The sequence below is a fragment of the Theropithecus gelada genome, chromosome 4 (genome assembly GCF_003255815.1).
Source record: "Theropithecus gelada isolate Dixy chromosome 4, Tgel_1.0, whole genome shotgun sequence".
Lineage (NCBI taxonomy): Eukaryota > Metazoa > Chordata > Mammalia > Primates > Cercopithecidae > Theropithecus > Theropithecus gelada.
In genome coordinates, this window is record NC_037671.1 from 131,325,642 (window position 1) to 131,344,608 (window position 18,967).

Below are 18,967 nucleotides of genomic sequence, written 5' to 3' on the forward strand. Positions count from 1 at the left end.
CCTCAGTTATCTACAAAGGATCACCCCGGCAGATCATTCATAAGTAAATTCTTTGCTGGTTTCCCATAGACAAGAATTTTAGGTCTATAATTTAAGCTTAGCTTCTAAAATTGAAGTCTGCTGATTCCACACTGATAATGTTGATTCCAAGCTTATCTCCCAATGTACAAGATAAAGACAAGATCAATCATTCCTCCACCTACCCAGAGAGGCCTGCATAATTGATTCTTTTTTTACTCTCATTTTCTCTTCAAACATTCACCTTATCATATGTGAAAGTCAACTTAACTGGGCACTAAAGTCTCACAAGAATGGAACCATTCCTTTACGGCCTACCTGCCCCTCTCCCTACCTGCCTCCCTACTTTAAGGAAATGTATAAATACCAACTTCCTGAAAGCCTCTTTGTAAAAATAGCTACAGATGTGTCTGTGGCTCATGGTTTTCAGGGACATGCCCTAAAGCTGACTTAATAAACCTCGACTGATTGGTACATTTTCCTCAGTCACTCATTTCACTTATCAGGGGAAGCTCCCACTACTTCACTAAGGCTACACAATGCCCCCACACAGCTACCTTGCTCATTGCTTTTCTTCCCCTTCTTCTCACAGAATTCATGAGGGGGAAATTTTTCCACTGCTCTAGATCTGCCAGCAAAAGTTCCAAACCACTGATAGAACTTACCCGCAAAACAGATCCAATGAATTCCTCCATGATCCAGTTTAACAACAATAAGATGGCCAAAGTTGACAGAACACAAGCTGTTTATCCTGAGATAACTTGGCCACAGAGTAGCTGGTGCTTCTCCTGAGACTTATGTGACCCCTATTTCTTTCTCCCTCAACACTGGTTAAGGAACCTGTCCTCAGAACCCTCTTGTCATTGTGAGGAGGTGCACATCACACCCTCTGTCCTCCTTCCTGCCATGGAGGAAGTTAGAGACCACTCAATCTTGGCCACTCCCTTAGGTGGACAGTGGGTGACCAATGGGTCAGGAGGACATTTCTGGATAGTAGATGGTTACTTTGTTACCGGAAAGGGGTCCTGACCCAGACCCCAAGAGGGGGTTCTTTGATCTTGCACAAGAAACAATTTGAGGTCAATCCATAGAGTGAAATGAAAGCAAGTTTATTAAGAAAGTAAAGGAATAAAGAATGGCTACTCCGCAGGCAGGGCAGCCCTGAGGGCTACTTGTTGCCCATTTTTATGGTTATTTCTTGATTATATGCTAAACAAAGGGTAGATTATTCATGAGTTTCTCCTTTTTAGATCATGTAGGGTAACTTCCTGATGTTGCCATGGCATTTGTAAACTGTCATGGCTCTGGTGGGAGTGTAGCAGTGAGGACAACCAGAGGTTGCTCACATTGCTATCTTGGTTTTGGCGGATTGTAGCCAGCTTTTTTATTGCAGCCTGTTTGATCAGTAAGGTCTCTATGACCTGTATCTTGTGCCAACTTCCTATCTCATTGTGTGACTTAGAATGCCTAACTGTCTGGGAATGCAGCCCTGTAAGTCTCAGCCTTATTTTACCCAGTCCCTCTTCAAGATAAAGTTGCTCTGGTTCAAACACCTCTGAGATTCGCCCCCTCCCTTTTGTAAGAGAACTCTTAATCTTAATGGTTGCAGAGAGATGAAGATCCATCTTCTGTAACTTTTTCATGCTGATTAAGGGTGATGATATTTCTGATTAACTATTAGGGTCTCTTGTATTCAGGGTAGAGAGGAGTTCAGTCAGAAAGCATCAGTATGGTGAGAGCCATTCATGACTTTGAGTTGTGACAAAAAGTGATATCTGAAAGATTCATAAGAGTTTAATTTAAGAAAATATTTGGTAAGCTTATCCTGCACAATCCTTTGTATATTCCTACACAAAGAGTACGATGGCAATATATTCCACAACAGTAAAGAAAAGTAAGCAAAATTATCCCAAGCACACTAAACTAGAAGGCTTTCCATGAACCTGGCAATTGTTGAAACCATGCTGATATGGGGTCAGTACCTGATTCCAGTGTGCCCAGAATTAGAACACTGATCCAGATTTTTATATTAGCCAGCCGTCTTGTTTCTTCTGAGCTGCAGGAATCATTGGTTGGAATGTGTAGGGTCAGTCTAACCGGCAGGAATAAAAAGCTTAAAACAGCTTATGAGACTAGAATATAAGAACAGGTATACCATTGTTCTTGAAACATAATATTTCTCTCTCCAGTTTCCCATTTTTACTACAGACAAATCATGGTAAGACTGATTTGCTTTATTGTACTTGGCCTGATTATTTGTATAAAATGTAACAAAAAAAATTATTTTTCACATGGGCTTTTAAAATTGGCTTTGAGAAAACTTTGTTCTGTAAAAGGAATCACAGATAAGACTTTTTTTTTTCAAAGCCAAACCCAGCCATGGGTTTGTACCCTCTAATACCAATAAGTTGAGTAAATTTCTCTCCTCTTGAAGTCCCCAGATAACTTGGGCTCCCGGGTCTGTCAGAAAGTGACATTTTTTACTTACTGTGGGTCGGGAACCCTGTACAGGGACTATGTAGACAAGGTATGATGTCAGTTTTCCCAAGGAGCTTTTATTGGCTCTACAAGTTGAGTTTGATTTCTTAAAAGAAAGCACAACATTCCAGTCAAAGCCTTGGTAAAAATAACCACTTTCTCCAACTGTGTCCTGTTGCAAAAGAAAACAGATTCTTATTGCACTTATGCAAATAACTATATTGCCATAAGTTAAGAGTACACACAAATAATTTTCAAATTCTGGAGAAATCAGGTAGAGAGAAACAAATGTGCTCCAAAGTTTTTCACAGGAATATACTTGACTTAAATGTTACAAGCTGTAAATATTAATAGCTCAAAAGAAAAGTTTCCTTGACTCTGAAACACAAAACAAAGGATCAGCAACGTTTTAAGCAAAAAGTTAGAAAAGATTACTTGAGTCTTCCATTAGTTCAGTCCATACAGTTAACTCCTGGTTCGTTTGATATACATTAACATTTCACCTCTCTGTGAGAGTCCTGAAAGTATTTTCTTCTATTCTAATGTCACAGTCTCCAAAGTTATCAGAAACCTGCATTCAAGAATACATGTTAAAGCCCTAGAGTTGATTATAAAACCACCTTTTGAAGAGGATCACAAGGTGGCAAAGTCTTAGGGCAGCCACAGTCAAAAACACAATTGACAAAGAAATATGTTACTTCTGTGGCACACATTAATTTAACATAGCAATTACAATTATTGCTGATAATGTACACTAAGTCCTATCAGAATTATAGGAGTTTCACATAATTTTGGAACACATACCATTAATATATTTATACAAATAGAACCCAAAGATAGCCAAACACCATTTTATATTTGACAATGCTTCCTGTATGACTTTTATACTACATAAGTCAAATTTCACTTTCACATTAGTGTACTATTAATGTTAAACCTTCGTAGACATATCTACCCAATTTTAATGTTTGACCATAAGGTAGGTTCCTCATAAACCTTTTATAACTCTTTATAAATTTTTTATTAAAGAGCAAATCTGTGCTCTAAGAAAAACCTACTGTGCTTTTATTCTAATATTCAATTTATGGAAAAATTGAATGATACCCCTTTAACTTTAGCCAATATATTCACACACAGAATTTCTTTTACATGACTAATTTTTCACAAATCTTCCACTACTTGTTCAAACCTTCAGCTTTATCTTATTTAACTTTAAACAATCCTTTAACACTTTAATCTAGGCAGAAAAAGCCATATTTCCGTGACTTCTTATAATCCTTTACCAAAAATACGTTTCACTTTTTTTACACACCTAGCATGTGCAACTGTTTTTATTTTCCAAAGATTACTTAAGTCACATGAACTAAAAAGCATTATACTTTTTACTTTTCTGCCAAAAATATTTGACTTAAGCTCTTATTATTTTTAAACCTATTAATCAAAGCTCTTTCCTATCATACACACAACATATATAAATTCACAGACAGAAGAAGAGTCAGTACTTGTAAGATTTTTCATTTGCTACTTTAAGTTTCTCTTCAAAGTGTGCAGCTTCAGGGCCTATTAAGCAGCCACAGCTGAAACAGGTTTCCCAAAATTAACGGTCTCATTTTTATACCATATCCTGTATCCCAAAAAGAGGAAATCTGCCCATTTGTCATGGGAATCTTATCTCTCAGTGAGGAATGGGGGCATTTTCATAACTTCTAGGTGGCCAAGAGCATGCTTTTCTGATCTAAACTTGCAAAGAGCTGAAGATCTCCCCATAACTGCCATTAGCTATCCCCAAAACTATATTTCCTACCTAGTCACACATCAAAGCTCTCTCATAATGTGTAGTAATTTCTGATACCCTCCAAGTCAAAAACATCAGATAATGCAATGAAAAACAGAACAGAGCCTTAGATTTTGAGAGGGGTCTATCCACTTTGATTCCTGGGGTTTTATGAGGAAAACAAAGGTTTTTTCAAAAGGGGGTCTATGACGTCTCCTCTGTTTTTCCCAAGGAGTTCCAGGCTATTAGCACTTGAATAAACTGACTTTTAACCATAGCACTCAAATCCTTTTAAACCTCTTATTACCCGACTTTAGCCATGTCAAACAGCCAATAGTTTTGTTCTCAGAGAAAGGAAATTTCAAGATGGTTTGTGGAGAGGAAGAGAATTAACCAGTGGTAAAGGTTATACAGATTTTAAACCAGAAAGGATTCATTCCCTAAATCAGTATTGAACCCTGGGCCACCATTGTAAAATAGTGAAGCCTTAGCTATTGAGCTACAGCATTGGTTGGTTTCCATTGTTCTTCCCAGAAGGATTTTAGAGCAGCCAATTCTGAGCTTGCAAAGGCTTTTAACTGCACAAGACAATTTTTAGGGATAAGTATGACATGGATCCCCAAATTCCTATCTGTTGGATGGTGGAAAACAAGAGAATGAACTGCCTTGTGACTACAAGTTCAAGCTCCCAAGGACATTTTTCAACATGTGGTCTCTGGGCAAGATGAAAGAGCAGACAGTTGCCCTGAGTAACAGAAAAAATAGAAGAGAAAGGAGAGAAAGGGAGAAAAGCATTGCCTGGTGGGGTGGCAGGGGCAGCTCCTCCTGCGGCAGGGTGGGGAAGGAGAGGTGCTCAGGGAGGCCAGAGAAAGACCCACCCTGTGGGTCAACACTGTTCAGGTGACCACTTGTCAGTAGCTAAGGGATCTTTTCCAGCAGTCCTATCAGCTCTCAAGTGTCCCTCTTAGGAAGAAACAACTCGCATCTGTGTGAAGAAACCACCAAACCGGCTTTGTCAGAGCAACAAGGCTGTTTATTTCACCTGGGTGCAGGCAGGCTGAGTCCGAAAAGAGAGTCAATGAAGGGAGATAGGGGTGGGGCCATTTTATAGGATTTGGGTAGGTAAAGGAAAGTTACATTCAAAGGGGATTGTTCTCTGGCAGGCAGGGGCAAGGGTCACACGGTGCTCAGTGGGGGAGCTTTTGAGCCAGGATGAGCCAGGAGAAGGAATTTCACAAGGTAATGTCATCAGTTAAGGCAGAAACAGACCATTTTCACTTATTTTGTGATTCTTCAGTTACTTCAGGCCATCTGGATGTACATGTGCAGGTCACAGGGGACATGATGGCTTAGCTTGGGCTCAGAGGCCTGATATTCCTGTCTTCTTATATTAAGAAAAATAACAAAAAAATGAAATAGGGGAAAATTTTGGGGGGTGGCATGGAGAGATAATGAGCGATGTTTCTCGGGGCTGCTTTGAGCAGGATTAGGGGCGGCGTGGGAACCTAGAGTAGGAGAGATTTAGCTGAAGGAAGATTTTGTGGTAAGGTTGTTAGAAGGAGCATTTGTCATATAGAATGATTGGTGATGGCCTGGATGTGGTTTTGTACGAATTGAGAAACTAAACAGAAGACACAAGGTCTGAATAAAAGAAGGAAAAAAATAGGTATTAAAGGACTAAGAATTGGGAGGACCCAGGACCTCCAATTAGAGAGTGTCCAAGGGGGTTCTGTGTAATTACTTGTTTGGTTGGGGAGTTTTTGGGCTCTATTCTTGACAGAGTCCTTTTATTAAGTTGGAGGCTGAGCTTGGTGAGGTGTGCTTTTAAAAGACCATTAGCCAGTTCTACCTTTCCTGAAGACTGAGGACAGTGAGGGGTATGAAGGTTCCACTGAATACCAAGAGCCTGAGAAACTGCTTGGGTGATTTGACTAATAAAGGCCGGTCCGTTATCGGACTGTATAGAGGTGGGGTGGCCAAACCGAGGAATTATGTCTGACAGAAGGGAAGAAATGACCACAGTGGCCTTCTCAGATCCTGTGGGAAAGGCCTCTACCCATCCAGTGAAAGTGTCTACCCAGGCCAAGAGGTATTTTAGTTTCCTGACTAAGGGCATGTGAGTAAAGTTAATTTGCCAGTCCTGGACAGGGGCAAATCCCCGAGCTTGATGTGTAGGGAAGGGAGAGGGCCTGGGAAATTCCTGAGGAGTAGTAGAATAGCAGATGGAACACTGAGAAGTGATTTCTTTGAGGACAGATTTCCATGATAGAAAGGAAATGAGAGGTTCTAAGAGATGGGCTAGCGGTTTGTAACCTACATGGAAGAGGCTATGAAATGATGACAGAATAGAATGGGCCTGTGAGGCTGGAAGGAGATCCTTGATCCAAGAACCATTTGCCTAGTGTGGGAAGAGATTGATAGGTGGAAGTTTCAGTGGGGGAGTAGGTGGGAGTGGCCAGATAAGAAGGAGAAAAACTGCTGTAAGGGATAGAAGTTGGAACGCTAGCTGCTTTTTAAAGCTACCTTATCAGCATAAGCATTGTCCTGAGCAATGGGATCTGATACCTTTTGATGGCCTTTGCAATGAATGACTCCAGCTTCCTTTGGAAGTAAAGCGGCTTTGAGAAGCATTTTTTTTAAAGAGGCTTAATGATGAAGGACCCTTGCATAGTGAGGAAACTTCTTTCTGCCCATATAACAGCATGCTGGTGCAGCATATAGAAGGCATATTTAGAGTCAGCATAAATATTGATGTATAGTCCCTTTGCAAGAATGAGGGCCTGAGTTAAGGCAATGAGTTCAGCTTGTTGAGAGGTAGTGGAGTGGGGCAGAGTGGTAGCCTCAATGATAGATGTAGAAGATACTATAGCATAGCCTGCCTTTGCTGGTGAGTGGCGATTAGGCCTGGTGGAACTGCCATCAGTAAACCAAATGTGATCAGGGTGAGGAACATGAAAGAAGGAAATATGGGGACATGGGGTGAATGTCAGGTGGATTAGAGAGATACAGTCATGGAGGTCAGGTGTGGTATCTGAAATAATGTGGGAGGTCAGATTGAAGTCTGGGCCAGGAACAATGGTAATTGTGGGAGACTCAACTAAGAGTGAGTATAGCTGGAGGAGGCAGGTGGAAGGAAGAAAATAGATTTTGGAAGTTATGAGAACTGTAGAGAGTTGAGCATAGTTTGTGATTTTGAGGTCCTCTAAAAGTATTAACGCAGTGGCAGCCACTGCACACAGAAATGAGGGCTAGGCTAAAACAGTAAGGTCAAGTTGTTTGGATAAAAAGGCTACAGGGCATGGTCCCGGTCCTTGTGTAAGAATTCTGACTGCACAGCCCTGCACTTCAGCTGTATGTACTGAGAAGGGAGTGATGAGTTAGTGAGAGCCACCATGGGAGCAGCTTTTAGGGCTTTTTTTTTAAGGAATTAAAAGGAGAGTGGGGAAAGGATTTAGGATTTATAGGGTCAGCTAGGTTTATCTAGAATAGAATAATGAGTTGTGGAGGGAGGTATTGAGGATAGGAGAGGATATGGGTTTGGCACCACGGGATGGATAGACAAAACAATTTGGTTGATAAGGCGCAGATCCTGAACTAACCTGTAAGAGTTGTCCAGTTTTAGAACAGGTAAAACGGGGGAATTTTAAAGAGAGTTTATAGGTTTTAGAAGCCCATGCTGTAGCAGGTGAGTGATAACAGCCTTTAATCCTTTTAAAGTGTGCTATGGGATGAGATACTGGCATTGGGAGGGGTAAGGGTGATTAGGTTTTAATAGGATGGTAATGGGCATGTGATTGGTTGCCAGGGAGGGAGTAGAGATGTCCCATATTTGTGGGTTAAGGTCGGGGGATACGAGAGGAAGACACAAAGGAGGCTTTGGGTTGGGAAGAAGGGTGGCAATGAGATGTGGCTGTAGTCCAGGAATAGTCAGGAAAGCAGATAATTTGGTTAAAATGTCTTTGCCTAATAAGGGAACTGGGCAGGTGGGGATAACTATAAAACAGTGCTTAAAAGAATGTTGTCCAAGTTGGCACCAGAGTGGGAGAGTTTTAAGGGGTTTCGAAGCTTGGCTATCAATACCCACAACAGTTATGGAGGCAAGGGAAACAGGCCCTTGAAAAGAAGGTAACGTGGAGTAGATAGCCTCTGTATTGATTAAGAAGGGGACAGACTTACCCTCCACTGTAAGAATTACCCAAAGTTCAGCGTCCATGATGGTCCAGGGGGCTTCCAAGGTGACCGGGCAGCGTCAGTCTTCAGCCGCTAAGCCAAGCAGATCTGGGAAGGAGTCAGTCAGAGAGCCTTGGGCTAGAGCTTTAGGGGCTCTAGGAGTGGCTGCCGGCGAGTTGGACAGTCCAATTTCCAGTGGGGTCCTGCACAGATGGGACATGGCTTAGGAGAAATCCCTGGCTGCGGGCATTCCTTGGCCCAGTGGCCAGATTTCCAGCACTTGTAGCAAGCTCCTGGGGGAGGAGGTTCTCGAGGAACCCCTGGCAGTTCAGGTGTTTGGCGTTCTTGTGTGCTGCAGATGTGGCTGGAGTTTGTCTCATAGTGGAGGCAAGGAATTGCAACTTAGAAATACATTGCTACTTGGTTGCCTCTACTCTACTCTTGTACACCTTGAAGGTGAGGTTAATTAAGTCTTCTTGTGGGGTTTGAGGGCTGGGATTTAATTTTTGGAGCTTTATTATAATGTCAGGAGCTGACTGGGTGATAAAATGCATATTTAGAATAAGACAGCCTTCTGACCCTTCAGGGTCTAGGGCTGGAAAGAGTCTAAGGGTTGCTGCCAAATGAGCCATGGACTAGGCTGGGTTTTTATATTTGATGAAAAAGAGCCTAAATGCTAACTGATTTGGGAGAGGTTGGACAAAGAAAAAGGAGCATTAACCTTGATTATGCCTGTAGCTCCAGCCACCTTTTTAAGAGGAAATTGCTGGGCAGGTGGGGGAGGGCCAGTCACGGAATGAAACTGTAAGCTGGACCTGGTGTGAGGAGGGGAGGTGATAAAAGGATTATACGGTTGGGGAGCGGAGGCTGAGGAAGAATTGGGACCTAGCTCGGCCTGGTGAGGAGCAGCCTGGGGAGGAGGGGAGAGGTCAGATGGGTCTGTAGAAAAGGAAGACTTTGGAAAGACTCAGCAACGCTTGGGATTGGGACTGAGGGGACAGGCGGGAGGGAAAGAAGCAAGATTTGGGACGAGTTGCATTGGGAACAGAGACTAGGGAGAGGCCGATTTGTAAAAGAATGCCTGGACGTCAGGCACCTCAGACCGTTTGCCCATTTTATGACAAGAATTATCTAGATGTTGTAGGATGGAAAAATCGAAAGTGCCGTTTTCTGGCTATTTGGAACCACTATCAAGTTTGTATTGGGGTCAAGCGGTGTTGCAGAAGAAAACAAAATGCTTAGATTTTAGATCAGGTGAGAGTTGAAGAGGTTTTAAATTTTTGAGAAAGCAGGCTAAGGGAGAAAAGGGAGGAATGGAGGGTGGAAGGTTGCCCATAGTGAAGGAGGCAAGCCCAGAGAAAAGAGAGAGTAGAGACACAGAGAGAAGGGGTGGGGGGTGCTTGCCCCCCAGGAAAGTGGAAAAGGGGTAGAGACATGGAGAGAAGGGATGGGAGGTGCTCGCCCCCCAGGAAAGTGAAGAAGAGGTGGGGACACGGAGAGAAGGGGTTGGGTGAGCAGCCCTGGCCTGCAATGTGGGTGAGCAGCCAAAGCAGGCATCCCTGCAACTGACTTGCCACCAAGGGAATGTGGGTGAATGACCAAGGCAGGTGTCCCTGCGGTGATCAGACACCAATGAAATGTGGGTGAATAATCAGGCAGGTGTCCCCACATGATTAAACACCAAGGGAAGACTGTCTTCCCAAGTCCATGACCAGTGCCAGAGTTTTGGGTCCACGGATAAAACGCATCTCCTTTGTCTCTACCAGAAAAGGGAAAGGAACTGAAATTAAGAGAAGGCAGAGATTGAAAGATGGCACCAAGATTGAAAGGAGAAAGACGTTGAGGGACAGTGAGAGAGGTCAGAGAAGAGAGTAAAGAGAGGCCGCTTACCGGATTTGAAATTGGTGAGATGTTCCTTGGGCTGGTTAGTCTGAGGGCCAGAGGTCATAGGTGAATCTTTCTCATGGAGCAAAGAGCAGGAAGACAGGGGATTGATCCCCCAAGGGAGGTCCCCCGATCTGAGTCACGGCACCAAATTTCACTCGCGTCCATGTGAAGAGACCACCAAACAGGCTTTATGTGAGCAACAAGGCTGTTTATTTCACCGGGGTGCAGGTGGGCTGAGTATGAAAAGAGTCAGTGAAGGGAGATAGGGGTGGGGCCATTTTATAGGATTTGGGTAGGTAAAGGAAAATTACAGTCAAAGAGGGTTGTTCTCTGGCAGGCAGGGGCAGGGGACACAGGTGCTCAGTGGGGGAGGTTGTGAGCCAGGATGAGCCAGAAGAAGGAATTTCACAAGGTAATGTCATCAGTTAAGGCAGGGACAGGCCATTTTCACTTCTTTTGTGATTCTTCAGTTGCTTTAGGCCATCTGGATGTATATGTGCAGGTCACAGGGGATATGATGGCTTAGTTTGGGCTCAGAGGCCTGACAATAACTATCCATGTTCCAAGATGCTTTATATGCCTAATCCTGTCACCCACAGACATCAGCAGAGTGCAAGGGAAATTAATTCAAAGAAGATAGCAGTTAACATTCCATAGTACCAAACTCATTCTTAGCTGACAGGGACTTTACTGAGAGGGACTTCTACCCCCCTCAATCTTAGGAGGGACTCTAACCTTCCTAAACTAGGCCTCAAACCCAAGTTCAGTCAAGTGTCTTTGCCTTTTATTAAGAGGGACTTTTAACCCTCTCTGTCTTAGAAGAGACTCTAATTCCCCTAAATTGGGCCTCTAATTCAATCACGTCCTTTACCCAGGTATGCCAGCACTTACCCAAAGTTGATTAATCAGTGCTGCAATCTGTTTCCTTCGGGCTGGTGGGGGGAGGGCTCCTCAGTATCCCCCCTTCAGGGTTCACCAGAAGGATGTTATTGGAAAGGAGTCCTGATCCAGACCCCAAGAGAAGGTTCTTGGATCTCACACAGGAAAGAATTCAGGGCAAGTTCATAGAGTAATGTGAAAGCAACTTTATTAAGGAAGTCAAGGAATAAAGAATGGCTACTCCACAGGCAGAACAGCCCTGAGGGCTCCTAGTTGCCCATTTTTATGGTTATTTCTTGATTGTATGCTAAACAAAAGGTGGGTTATTAATGAGTTTCCCCTTTTTTGACCATATTGGGTAACTTCCTGATGTTGCCATGGCATTTGTAAACTGTCATGGCACTGGTGGGAGTGTAGCAGTGAAGACGACCAGAGGTCACTCCCATTGCCATCTTGGTTTTGGTGGGTTGTAGACGGCTTTACTGCAGCCTGTTTGATCAGCAAGGTCTTTGTGAGCTGTATCTTGTGCCGATCTCCTAACTCATCCTGTAACTTAGAATGCCTGTCTGGGAATGCAGCCCTGTAAGTCTCAGCCTTATTTTACCCAGTCCCTATTCAAGATAAAGTTGTTGTGTTTCAAATGCCTCTGACATGTCGAGGAAAAAGGCTAAATTCTGTAAAATATTTAAAGAGTTTATTCTGAGCCAAATATGAGTGACCATATTCTGACCAAATTTGAGTGACTTGCCTGAGGCACAGTCTCAAGAGGTCCTGGGAACATGTGTCCAAGGTAGTTGGATTACAGCTTGGTTTTATACGTATTGAGCAGACAAAAGACATCCATCAATACATGTGAGGAATCCATTGATTTGGTCCAGAAAAGCAAGACAACTCAAAGCAGGGACTTCCAGATCATAGGTGGATTCAAAGATTTTCTGATTGGCAATTGCTTGAAAGAGTTAAATTATTATCTAAAGATCCAGAATCCATAGAAAAGAGTGCCTGAGTTAAGATAAGTGGTTATGGAAACCAAGGCTCTTATTATGTAGATGAAGTCTCATAGGTGCTGCCTTTAGAGACAATCAATGGCAAGTGTTTCTTATTCAGACCTTTAAAAGGTGCTAGTCTCTTAGTTAATCTCTTCAGGATTGGGAGGGTCTGGAAAGGGAAAGATCTAGTTATGTTAATAGAGATTCTTTACAGATGCGAATTCTCTCCACAAAAGATGGCTTTGCCAGGCCATTTCAAACTAGGTCAAAGAAATATATTTTGGGGTAAAATATTTTAATTTTTTTTTTTTGTCTGTCATGTGATATTATTCTGTGGTCAGGTTGGAATTTGCTATCTTATTGCTACAAAGAGTCTGTTATGTCAGTCTTAAGATGTGTTTTAATGTTAACACTGGTGACTTGTGCTTGAACTCCAAAAGGGAGAGGGTATAATGAGACATGTCTGACCCCCACCCCTTTCCATCAGGGCTTGAATGGGAAGGGGTGGGAGTGAAAAATCTTGAAGTTTTTCAGTTCATTTCAATCAGTTGGGGATCTTCGAATTTTGTTTTTGGTTTACATTTGTGAGGTGATATTGTTAAAGAAAAACTTCTGCTGAATTAAATTTATAAGAGTTTAATTAAGCAAAGAATGATTCGTGAATCAGGCAGCCTCCCGAGCCAGAGTAGGCTCAGAGATTCCAACACAGCCACATGGTGAAAGAAGATTTATAGACAGAAAAAGGAAAGCCATGTACAGAAATCGGAAGTGAGGTACAGAAATAACTGGATTGGTTACAGCTTGGTGTTTGCCTTATTCAAACCTGGTTTGAACAGTTGGCCACATTTGACTGGCTAAAACTTGGTGATTTTGTAACCGCCCAAGGGGTTCACCTTGCCTGGTGCCTAGACAGAGCCAATTTCTCAAGAGAGGGGAATTGCGATAGAGAATGAGTAATTCACACAGAGCTGGCTGTGTGGGAGACTGGAGTTTCATTATTACTCAAATCAGTCTCCGGAGCATTCAGGGATCTAAGTTTTTAAGGATAACTTGGTGGGTGGGGGAAGCCAGTGAGGCGGGGGTACTGATTGGTAGGGGATGAAATCACGGGGAGTCAAAGCTGTCTTCTTGCACTGAGTCAGTTCTTGGTGGGGGCCACAAGATCAGATAAGCCAGTTTATCAATTTGGGTGGTGCCAGCTGATCCATCAAGTGCAGGGTCTGCAAAATATCTCAAGCACTGATTTTAGCAGCAGTTTAGAAAGGGTCAGAATCTTGTAGGCTCCAGCTGCATGACTCCTAAACCATAATTTCTTATCTTGTGGCTAATGTTAGTCCTACAAAGGCAACCTAGTTCCTAGGCAACAAAGAGTTCTGCTTTGGCTGTTGTCATCTTTGTTTTAATCTACGAACTAAGTTTCTCCCAAAGTTAGGTCAGCCTATACCCAAGAATGACAAGGACAGCTTGGAGGGTAGAAGCAAGAGGAAGTCGATTAAGTTAGATCTCTTTCACTGTCTCAGTCATAATTTTGCAAAGGTGGTTTTAACTGGCACAAGAGTAGGCTACAGTGTGCTTGCCATTCCATCTAGGTTATAGTTCACAATGTACAGATAAACCTTCAGGCCAAACTTAAAACATGTGAGGAGGCAGCTATAGGCTAAACTCGATTTGACAGTATGTTATCCCAATTTATATAGGAATGTCTGGAGCACCAGGAAGATTACAGAACTTCCCAAGGCCGTGAGACCAGTATGCAAGGGGCCAGAGCTGGAGCCCAGGCCCTCAGAGCTTGGGTTCTGTGCCCTGCAGCTTCTATTTCAGCCATTTTCTGAGGGTGTAAAAATGGAGACTGGCATGCAGTGTCCTGAGACCTCAAAACTAGTAAAGAATCCACATCTTATTTTCTGTATTCTATTATTGTGAAACACATAGGAATACAACTTTAAAAGATCAAAACTTTTATCGGAATCTAAAGAAACAAAAACATGTAAGGTTTATTATTAAAGATTATAGCTAGAGACAAAAAAAAGAATAATGAGAATTTAATGAACACCTGAATTTAAACTAAAATCCTGGCTATACTTTTTAGTGCTCTTACATCGTAATAAATACTAATTCATTACTTTTATTTGCTAGAAATGACCCAAGTTTCTGACTTATTTTCCTTACTAAGTGATTTGTACTGGCAGCGTTATGGTCCTCCTTTTCAAACAGTTCATTTTTTGCAGAGTTATTTTCTAACTCCAAAGTATCTTAATATGGTGGCAATGTCCTCTACCCTAGAATAACCTTGACTCAAAATGTTAAGTATTTCATTTCCCTATTAGGAATAGTAATTCAATGGAGTTTGGAACTGGTATAATATTTATAATGGAAAATACAGCAGTCAGAGATGGCAAAGGAATCTGTAAATAAGTATAGAAAAACACCAAAAAAAGTTTTAAACAAAAATAAGGGAAACGCTAATTATAGACCTTGAGTTTTTCAGTTCTTAATGTGATTTTCATCTGTTTGGCTTTCAGCTGTGGTTGGCTTGGTTGCTGGAGGTCTGGTGCTGTTGCTACCAGAAACTAAAGGGAAGGCTTTGCCTGAGACCATCGAGGAAGCCGAAAATATGCAGAGGTAGGCAGTTGAAAGTTCAAAATGAACGGTTCCATGAAGGTTTTAGGACAACCCTGTAGCTGTTTGGAAAGAATTAGATTGACTTCATACTTCACACCATACACTGAGATAAATTCAAACTAAATCAAAGACTTGCAAGCATTTAAAAAATCAGTAAAATTACAAAGACACTATACGAGAATTTCTTTAAACTTTCATGTGGAGAAAGTCTTTCTAAATATGACCCAAAAAATTCAGAATCCATAGAAGGAAGGTCAATATGTTTGCTTTCATTAAAATAAAAGATTCTGCATTAAACAACTACCATAGGCTAAAAATAAAATTATAAACTTGAAGAAAATATTTACTACTCTACACTGGGCTAATTTTCCCAACAAATCTGTAAGAGCAACCACCCAATAGAAAAAAAAAATAGGCAACATATGTGAGCAAATAATTCAATGAAAAGGAAATAAAAACAGCTCTTAAATATGTGAAAATATGCTCAACCTCCTTCATAGTAAGAAAAGTTCAAATTAACACTGCGCTAATAACTACTTGGATTGTCAAAAATAAAATTACTTGGTAACACACTATGTTGGGGAAGAATGGGGAGAAACACAGTCTCCCGTGTTGCTGGTAGGAGTTAGATACCTCTATAATGGACAGTGTAATAGTAGGATAAAAATTATAAACATGGGCCAGGCACGGTGGCCCACACCTCTAATCTCAGCACTTTGGGAGGCCGAGGTGGCCGATCACAAGGTCAGGAGATTGAGATCATCCTGGCTAACACAGTGAAACTCCATCTCTACTAAAAAAATACAAAAAATTTAGCTGCGTGTGGTGGTACACACCTGTAATCCCAGCCACTGGGGAGGCTGAGGCAGGAGAATCACTTGAACCCGGGAGGCAGAAGTTGTAGTGAGCTGAGATAGCGCCACTGCACTCCAGCCTGGATGACAAAGCAAAACTCCGTCTAAAAAAATAATAATAATAATTAAATTAAAATTACAAACATGTATATCCTTTAAGCTAGTAACTCTACACTGCTAGAAGTTTACATGTACAAAGTGACATGTGTACAGGACTAGTCATTAAGGCATTTTTTTATAACAAGAGTTTGGAAACAACCTAAATGATCATGAATTAGAACACCAGTTAAATAAATGATATGCCATTCTGTAAAATTATTCAGTCATTAAAAAGAATGAGGCCACTTCACGTACACTGACAAGGAAAGTTCTCCAAGACATATTGCTAATGGGGGAAAAAGCAAAACATAGAAAAGTAGATAGCCTATCATTTGTGTAAAAATAGGGAAAGGACATATATATAAATACTTGTGTCTCAAAAATGTACAAGAACCATAACATTGGTTGTCTATGGAATTGAGTGGCTGTGGGATACAGGTAGAAGGGAGACTGCAATGCTTACCTTTTTGTAATTTTGAATTTTGGACCATATGAACCCATTCAAACAGTACATTAAAAAAATGAAAGACAAACCTGTCTGACACTCTCCCCACAAATTTGTTTATACAGTATGTTTAGATATTTTTATTTATTTTCTTCTGACTCCATTTTTGGCCTGCTGATACCACGAACGACTGATTTTTATTCATTTTACCAAATGGACAAAATGCTGGTAAATCACATTGGTCTGAGGCTTTTCCTAGAACTTGAGTCTTAGAGTTGGAAAAGGCTTTTGAATCTGGACAGAGGTCACATACTCACAGCCTGCAGGCCACCAAGTTCTCCAGTGCTTTCTTTGGCCTACACAGTATTTTTTTTTTAAAGTGGGAAATTCCACATAAACTGGATTTCCAGGATCTGTTTTAAAAAAGCAGAAGATTTGGTAACACTGAGAAGATATTTCCTCTTGTCAATGTGTAGGAGCTGAATGATAGCTTGGCTTTCTGAAGGGTTTGCCCTGTGCAGGAGGCCACAGTCCCCACTATTTCCTATTGTCTTTGGTACATTGTATGATCTGCCTGGTGCATGCAGACATTTGAGTTGGAGACCTTTCATCTAAACCAACTGTCTCCAACCCCATACCCCTCTCCCTATGCAGCTTCCCACACACATGGGCACCTCCCGTCAAAGACGGTCTAAATCCTGTTTCCTGTGGTATCGCTGGAACCCAGCACGGTGGCTGGCATATACAGAGCAGGAGCTTACCAATTATTTGTGGAATAAATGCTGAAGTTCTTTCTACAGCATCCCAAATTGAAGTTTCTTTCTCTAGCCGGCGCCAGTGCCAGGCAGGCAGTAATATGTGTAGTGAAGAGCACGACCTGTGGAACCTGAAGCCCTGCCATCACATTTCCCATGTGTGTGGCTTTATTGCCTGAATGCCTCAAAGCCTCAGTTTCCTCATCTGTAAATGGGGACAACAGTACCTACTCACTGGATTAAAGAAGAAAATATGTGTAAAGTGCCTGACACTAATTAAGTGTCACCTGGTTCCTAATTAAGTTGTTATGGTTCCTAACGGCACTAAACTTGTCCTAGTTACAAATATAACCTGGGGACTTATACCCAATACCTTATCTTGCTTCTTAAGCCTGTTTTCCTTTCTGTAAAATGAGGATAACAATAGCTAACATTTACTAAGTGCTCTCACCCAGTGCTTTCCAATTGACACTCACCAAGTGTCAATAAACTGCCTGACACTAATTAATTAATGTCTACAAGCCCCTGCTATTATTCACAGAAGCTTTTGTAGCTGTTCTATAAAACAGGAAAATATATGCCTAGACTATTTATTGGAAATCAAATTTTTTTTTTTTTTTTTTTTTTTGAGACGGAGTCTCGCGCTGTGTCACCCAGGCTGGAGTGCAGTGGCGTGATCTCGGCTCACTGCAAGCTCCGCCTCCCCAGGTTCAGGCCATTCTCCTGCCTCAGCCTCCGAGTAGCTGGGACTACAGGCGCCCGCCACCACGCCCGGCTAGTTTTTTGTATTTTTAGTAGAGACGGGGTTTCACCATGTTAGCCAGGATGGTCTCGATCTCCTGACCTCGTGATCCGCCCACCTCGGCCTCCCAAAGTGCTGGGATTACAGGCTTGAGCCACCGCGCCCGGCCGGAAATCAAATTTTAAAACACATTCCGAGTTGTTGTAAGATGGAGAAGTGTAACTCAGTGACACACACATTCCTATGCTTGTCAGAGTTGTTCATTTTCACCAGGCTGGTTCAAGGCAGGCTAAAGAGATATTTCAAAAGATCATTCCTGTTGTTATTTTATATTCTTCCCATTTGTATGATCTACAGATACTGCTATGAAGATTCATACTGTTCTTGTTTCTGTATTATATAACCCAGTTCACCATGCACTGAGAGATATGTGTAAGACTTGGGGAATTGCAGAAGAGTGGGAGTGCTGAGGGCTGAGACAGAGCCAGAGAACAGTGCGCCTACAGAGGGAGGGGTGGGAGGTGTGGCCTGCAGGAGGCAAGGATGTCTGGGGGCAGGAGGGCAGACCACAGCTGGCACTGAAAACTGACCCCAAGAACAGTGTCATATGCGCTGAGAGCCAGCAGAAACAGGGCAGGGCAACAATCCCTCCCTCACCAACCAAGTCATTTGGTTCCTAAGGGCACTAACCCTGTCCTAGTTACAAATATAGCCTGCATGGACTTTTACCCTATTCTTTATCTCACTTCTCACTTTTTTTATCTCTCTATTTTTGAGACAGAGTCTCCCACCGGTTACCCTGGCTGGAGTGCAGTGGCTCAATCTCAGCTCACTGCAGCTTCAACCTCCTGGGCCCAGGTCATTCTCCCACCTCAGCCTCCCAAGCAGCTGGGACTACAGGCATGTGCCACCACGCCCAGCTAATTTTTTTGTATTTTTTTAGTAGAGACAGGTTTCACCATGTTGCCCAGGATGGTCTCAAACTCTAGAGCTCAAGTTATCCACCCACCTTGGCCTCCCAAATTGCTGGGATTACAAGTGTGAGGCACCACGCCTGGTCCCTTATCTCACTTCTTAAGCTGGTTTCCCTTCTGTAAAATGAGGATAACAATAGCTAACATTTACTAAGAGCTCTGCCCGTGCTTTCCATGCCCTTCCCATGCACCTTCTTTTATTGCACTTCATTTTATTGCGTTTTGCAGATATTGCATTTTTTAACAGATTGAAGGTATACAGCAACTCTACATTAAGCAAG

The 18,967-nt window shown here is 42.2% G+C and overlaps 1 protein-coding gene across 1 annotated transcript in view; it reads left to right on the top strand.

Moving 5' to 3' along the window:
* The window catches only part of SLC22A2 (solute carrier family 22 member 2), a 44,104-nt gene that overhangs the window by 18,478 nt on the left and 6,659 nt on the right, over nucleotides 1-18,967 (top strand). Inside the window, exon 10 of the mRNA XM_025383217.1 lies at nucleotides 14,718-14,817. Within this exon, the coding sequence (XP_025239002.1) occupies nucleotides 14,718-14,817 (100 nt within the window). The remainder of the gene's footprint in view (nucleotides 1-14,717; nucleotides 14,818-18,967) is intronic.